We start from the raw sequence: 7364 nt of genomic DNA on the forward strand, positions 1-7364 counted from the left end.
CTGATAAGAGAATATATACTCCCACTATTAAGAAAAAATCTTTCCATAACTTCCTTTAGAAAATAAGTTTAAAAGTTATTCCACATCTGTAGTAAATTAGTGGCTGTAGGTCTTAAGTCCAAAAACGTGTTTTTGAGCCCAGTCTTCAACTGAGACACTACTAAAATATAGTCACATCTCTTCTGTTGAAAATATATGGGAGGCTCCAGCCAGCTCATTATTTAACAGTTTCCATGTCAACACCTACATCTCTGCATACATGTAATCAGTCTATAGAATTCTTATCGTTATGAGATATTTACCAGGCAATTTCATCCGTTGTCGCTTACAATCAGTTCTGCATTGATCGAAACCAATGGCAGTCCGATGGTGCAAAGTCAGGGCTATATGGAGAATGCATCAAAACTTCCAGCGAAGCTCTCCCAGTATTTGCGAAGTCATCAAAGATGTGTGTGCTCTGGAGTTGTTCTGATGTAAGACGAAATTCTTTCTGTTGATCGGTTCTGGCCGTTTTTTCTATAGCTTGCTTCAATCTCACCAGTAGATGACAGTGAAATGTGGAGTCAATCATAGGACTATGCCGGAACAGCTCATAGTGGATAATTCCTTTCCAATCCCACCAAACTATGGTCTTTTCGCATATTATTGTAGCATTTAATCCACTTTTCATCTCCTGTTACACTTCGCTTCAGAAATGGTTCGATTTCATTTCATTTCAGCAAAGAATCCCAGGTTTTAATTCGGTCCATTAAAATTTTCACAGACAATTCATGTGGTACCAAAACATCGAGCTTGATTTTGTAGACAACCTTTCTTAAATGATTCAAAACCGTTTCATGATGAATGTAAAGTTCCTTAGCCATATCATGACTGCATGTGTGGCGGTCCTGGTCTATCTCTTCCATAATTTCTTCGACATTTTCAACGATAGGTCGACCATAGCAAGGTGCATCTTTCACATAAAACTTTCCAGAACGGCGGCAAGCGAACTAATGTTCCATCTTCCTTTTTTTATTCAAAAATTTCAAAAATATAGCGCATTTCTTCAATATTTTTACTCATTTTCGAAAAGCTGTAACTTTGTTTCAACTTCCCCAAATTTAATTTTTTTTTGTTAAATGAACCTAAAAATTTCGCTTTTCCCTACACTATATGGTATGATACCGTATGATACAATGTGATTGGTAGCCTGAAGAAATACGACTGCATCGACATCTATTGACAAAATACGAAAATACTTTTTCGACTATCCAATTTATAAGTATTTAATTGAAAAATTGAACAACTGACAATATTTACTACATCCCTGACGGTGGTTCACCGGTCAAAACACACATATACACAGTATATTCATGTGAAAACCTATAATTATACCTCAATGTTTGTTTTGTTGTGTCATTTCAGATTCTTCAATGACTCTGCATAATCATTCTGCACAATTACGCTACATGAGGCTTCCACTCGCTTGATTCAATTACTGTATGGATCAATGGTGCTGGGGCCGGGCCTTCGCATGTTAATTTATTAAACGTGATGTTTGGAGTGCTCGCTGGAAGTAAAATCATCGGGAGCTGAGAACCCTGCGCAGGTGATGCTATTGGCTGTCCACAGAGATGCCAAAATGTATGGAATTATTTGTATTTGTGTAAGTGTAGTTAAATATATGTATAGAGAAAAGTGAAATTTATTTTCGTAGAAAAATGTTTATGTTAAGATTAAAAATATGAAATTACTCGCCACATTGAATATGTATCATTTTGAATCCACAACTGGCAGTTGCTATACTTTTGCAACTGGTTGATACAGAGTGTAATATGTAGCTAAAATAAGTGAGATGAGATAAAATACTGCTTGTCTGTCTGTTCATTCGTAAAGATATCTTAATGAAACCTTGTATGCGCGTTCCTTGGCAAAACAGAAGTTCAAGTTCATAATTGAGCTTAATCAGTCTATATAACGGTACTAACGGTACTGTTAAAAACTACTAAAAGCGCGATAAATTAGGAACTAGTTGCAACAGGGACATTCAATATTACTCGCTAGATGGTATAAGAAGGCTTTATAAAAGTCAAAAATAGATGGCGGGCGCGGCACCTCCTTTGTTGGGTGAAATCACGTATCTCGAGACCCGACCGACTGCTTGCAACCAAATTTTGTAATGACACTTTTATTTTGCGGTGTGAAAATAAGTGAAATCGGATAACAACCACGCCTACCTTCCATTACATATAACACAATTTTAAAATCCATCCATTTTCACTTTCCAGCATCAATGATGAATTAATATATCAGGACAAAACCTTGAAAGAGTAATGCATTTAAAGCTATAACACCTTCTGACTAAATATTGTGTAAATCGAACCAAAACTTTTCAAGTCCCTGTGTACTGAATATGTGAACCCAGTGCTTGTAGTTAAATTTTCACCGAAAACATTGGTCAATCGGGAGATATATAATTGAAACTCAGAGAGAATCTTTTTCCGATAGTAGTCTGTCTGTGTGCTACAAAAGGGTAGAATCGGGACAATATTTAGTTTTGGTTCCGGCAATTGAAAGAGTGGGAAAAGTTCAGTTATACTCGTACTTTGCTATTCCTTGCTTGTTTTTCACTTGCGAGCAAATATATATGTAAATTAACTGGTCGAACGTCATTGCCACGCTTCCTTATATTATGACTCATCGTCCTTTGGACATATATATCTACATATATAATGATAACTGTTTAGAGACGTCGCAATGAGAGGATGAGAGGATGATGGATACAAGTAAGTCGAAGAATATTTTTTAACTCCGAATACTATACTTCGATGATCACAACCTAAATTGATAACTATCAACATAGTGTCTAATTAAAAACAACCAAATTATTTAACTAAGTAAAGGATAGGTAAGCGAAAATTTACAGATACGATTTTAAGACCTTGTTCATCCGCAAGTTTACATTATTTTTTAAGCAAATTTAGAATTTGTTTATGGCATTATGCCATCTTATTTTCTTTAAAAAAAACATGTGCGATATTTCTAACTTTTTAACCTCCCTTTCATTCCTTTCTATATACAGCGTCGGTCGCTTTATGCCATATCGTTCAGCTACTCTCCACAATGTGCTGCTGCTGCATTTATCAACGAGCTCAACTTTACGGTCTGGTGGTCTACAGTAACAACACCGTACTATAAATCACACCACCCTTGCAGCAAAACGGCCGCTGCCAGCATCTTCTCAACCGCCAAAACTGGCGCTCGTTCCGCAGTCAGTCCGCCGTAACAACGCTGGTACGCTGTGAAGTGGCGATGAGGATTATCTGCAATGGAGAGTGACACGCGGATATCACAGGCAAGAAGTGTTTTCAGTTACTTACGAAAAATTAATTAGATAAAGTATTATTATTTACTTATTTTTCTTAACTGTATATATTAAGCTTGTATATACGTATAGTCCTATATCAGTGTATTCCTTTACAAGAACAGGACCGATTTCTCCATTGGCGCCTGTGTGAGAGTTAGATGGAGATTTCAATACAGGTTTCTGTTCGACTCCCTTCTCAAAGCCATAATTTGTTGTCCCCTTGGATTGTTTGAAAGGACCAAAAGACTTCACATTACGCAGTATCAGCGCTTACCGATAAGACCCTACAATGTTGCATAGCAATAAATTGATATATACTTATATGCAGATACACACGTTTTCTAAGAATGATCACAGAAACAAAAAAGTTTTAAATCAAATAAAATCAAATAAGTAGCTGCAGCAGCATTAATGCCATCAGCGAGCACCTGTAATAATATTACCATAGGTAAATCATATGAAGCAAAAGCACGGAAAAAGAAGAAATGCAACTGTAATTTTGCTTTTAAACAATCCTCTTTCTTCCAACCGCAATTCGGTGTTTTGTATAGTGCTTTGCACATATTACTGAAGTTTTCGGCCTCTGTCGCTTTTCTTCAAGCTCGATGGGCGAAAGTTACCGCTATGGTTCATAGATGTGTTTGTCTAACGATTGTTATTATACAGTGTGTCTTAGTGCTTAGAATGTCGTAAATCGAATGAAAGCTTGCCCCTTCTCTCATAAACACGATAACGTAATTATTCTTTAAATACGTATGAGATCGCGAGCATTTTAAAATGTTAATCATACGCCATCAATCAATCTTTTTACTAAACGTTCAAATTTCCATATTAATATTCTTATTATAGAATTTTAAGTCACTCAGAAGCCACTTAATAAACTTTTATTAAAAACTATTCGATTGTATTTTATTGCAAATCTCATCTCAAGGTTTGCCAGTTCATTGCTACTAAAAGAAGTTTCAAATTTTGTCATTTATATTTGATATCATTTCGAGAATATAGGCTTACCTTAAAGAATTGTTTTGAGAATATGACCACTCCTTAAAATTTCATTGTTCTACTACAAAAAGCTAATCCTTTCCTTTCTTATCTGAGCTGATTTTCTCAGTGAAAAGCATACCCATAACCATTTCCGCACTCTTAACCCTCCGATGTTCGGTGCCTTATGATGCGGTAAGTGCATCATAAGGGTCTGCCCAGACCCATAAAAATAATGTAAGAAAAACGGTTTTAAAAATAATTTTATTTATTTATTTGAACGGATTAGTATTAATTATGAAGAGCAATTGGGTTTACAACTATATAGTTGCATGGAATGTTCATTAAGACATATGGGACGATTACATTTGCTGCAGTTATATCGAGTTTTACGTCGCTTTTTCGAAGAAGAAGCAGCACAATGCTAGCACGATGACCGTTTTGAATCAACTTGAGCATATGAATGTTGCTGTGTTGCATCTGATGTCGATGGACAAGATTCCGGTACCTAAAAGTAGCGAAATAATTTATTTTAAATTAGTAAATATGAATACATGCATACACATATCTTTATACGCGGAGATATATGTATGTAGGTGTGTATATAATTCATACTCACCTTGATATTGAAAAGATTCATTGCTTGTCTTATATGAGCAAACCTCCATACTAATGGGTTAGTCGCCCGTTTCGTCATATGTGGAATAACTAGCTGCCGTGCCAATTCAATGATAAATGAGCGCCTCTTATCACTCTGCTTTGCCGGATTCAGCTCGTCATAGATGATGAATGAGGCCAAACCGGCAATATCCAGCATATTATAAAACATTGCCAGTGGCCAACGGTTTGTCGAGCGTTTGCACGAATAGCCAGTCAACATTTGATCCATTGTATCTACCCCCGCTTTAAATTTATTGTAGTCCAAAATTTGATCTGGCTTGAATCCTTTCAATGGATCGGTGCTTTGACGGTAATGGGCAGTGGATAACATAATTACTGGCTTTTTCGGCTTTGCCATATACGAGCACTGACCGATATTATTATTGTGATAACAAAATAAAGTGCTTTTAACATCACGCTTCGGGTTAAGCAATTCATGCGGAATGAAGGTCTTATTTTTTCTTACGGTACCGACAAAAGCCACTCTACGATTCATCAACATTTCTGCCAAGTTGTATGTTGAAAAAAAATTGTCAGCATAAACAGTCCTACCGCTGTCCATATAATTTTGCATCAATTTTCATGACGAGCCGTTTCACCTTGATTCGTTTCTCGCTGGCCACCTGGTGGTTTTCCAGTATAAATTATACCTTTCAAAGGGTAGTTTGAAACAGAGTCACAAATCCACCACACTTTCATGCCATATTTTGCCGGCTTACTCGGAATATATTGGGTGAATCGAGTGCGCCCATGATATGGAAATAACTGTTCATCGACGGTTACATGACAATCCGGAGTGTATGCTTTCTCTAAATTGGCCATCAGCATGAGCCATGCATCGTCCAAGGCAGCAGTTTTGCTTTGCTTCAACCTCTCAGCACGAGTACCACTGTTATCGAAACGGATGAAAGTAGTTAAGCTCTTGAACCGATTCAATGACATAGTGGCCTTATAAATTGGCATATTGTAGCTGGCCCACAATTCTTTCGCTGGCTGAGAATTCGAGTGGAATACACCAGCAATAAGTAGCATCCCAAAAAAAGCATACATTTCGTCTTCGTCAGTCATTACCCAAGAACGCTGTTTATTACTGGGATGCTTTTCATTCCATAGACGAAACGCTTCAACGGCTTTTCTGTTGGTTTCCCGCACTATGATACTTACGATTTCAGGAGACAGCAATAGCTTGAAAAGAGCTTTATGACTCGGTGACGCTCCTCGTAGTGGCCCTTTACGAGTAAAAGTTGTAACATTGTGACAACGAGGCCTTCCAGGTGGTGGAGGATTTGAATTCCACATTCTACCATCTTTCGACCTGTATATAAGGCCCTGGGTAATATATGTGCTGCATGATTCCATTGTAGTTGAAGCCTCAAGGGCGATAGCTTCTCTATACAAATCCTCAATATCATCATGGTTTTCATCCAGAACAGCCTCTAACTCGATTTCCTGTTCTATATCTGATGCTTCACCGAAGTCATCTTCATCTGGAAAATATTCATCATCTTCTACGTCGCCACTTGTTTCAAATGGATCGTCCTCCTGTCCCATAATTTCTTCAATTTGTGCCTGAAGTCGCTGACGTTCTTCCGGACTCACATTTGCTGCGTTTAGCTTACGAAGCAAACGCGTCAACACATCAACTTCATCCATATTTACTTGTTTCCATTTTATTTAAAAAAAAACCCTTCCCACTAATTAAAAAACACGTGTTCACTTCAATTGTCAAATGTCAACTAAAAAATTATCTCTGCCGCTGCCTCCGCTAACAGGTTAGTTGTTTACACCTAACGGTTAACCAATTTACATGAGAAGCTTATATGAGTCTGCACAGACCCATGTGAGCTTAATAAACGAAATTAGTTTAAAATTATTATTTTTACAACAAATATAGCAAAAATCTTAATTTTGCTACTTCAATGTGTTTAGCACACTAACATTTTAGGAATTCATGGACTAAGAAGCCTCAGATATTAAAAATAAAAGATCTATATACATTTAAAGATCGAATGGGTCTGGCCAGACCCATATGAACATCGGAGGGTTAAACAAAACTTTTATTAAATTGAGTGTTTAATTTTACTAATTGCTTGTGGGACTTTTTTAATACCTTCTCTGCCTGCATAGAAGAATTTCCGAATGAAGTCCATCATTAGTATTTGCAATCGAAAATATTTTGATTAAGCATTATAAAGAGTTTAGAAAGAGTGAACAAATTTGTATACAGTTGCAAAGTGTTGAAAATCGGCACGAAAGAGAAAAACGAAGACTTCGTTTAGAAAAATTATTTTGATCGACATCTATACGTAAATATATAAGGAGATGCATTCACAAGTACATACGTGCTGACGAGAAAATAGTTGAAGGACCAAAAGGC

General features: G+C 36.8%; 1 protein-coding gene across 1 annotated transcript; it reads right to left on the reverse strand.

Annotated features, from left to right (window-relative positions):
• Positions 1-4751: 4751 nt before the first annotated feature.
• LOC125777637 (piggyBac transposable element-derived protein 4-like) lies at positions 4752-6640 on the reverse strand. Its single transcript, XM_049452725.1, has 3 exons — positions 5587-6640; positions 4947-5491; positions 4752-4835 (listed from the first exon to the last, which is right to left on the reverse strand). The coding sequence occupies exons 1-3, from the start codon at positions 6638-6640 to the stop codon at positions 4752-4754; spliced, it is 1683 nt and encodes a 560-aa protein (XP_049308682.1).
• Between the last annotated feature and the right edge of the window lie 724 nt (positions 6641-7364).

The sequence above is a fragment of the Bactrocera dorsalis genome, chromosome 3, assembly GCF_023373825.1.
Source record: "Bactrocera dorsalis isolate Fly_Bdor chromosome 3, ASM2337382v1, whole genome shotgun sequence".
In the NCBI taxonomy this organism is placed as follows: Eukaryota; Metazoa; Arthropoda; class Insecta; order Diptera; family Tephritidae; genus Bactrocera; species Bactrocera dorsalis.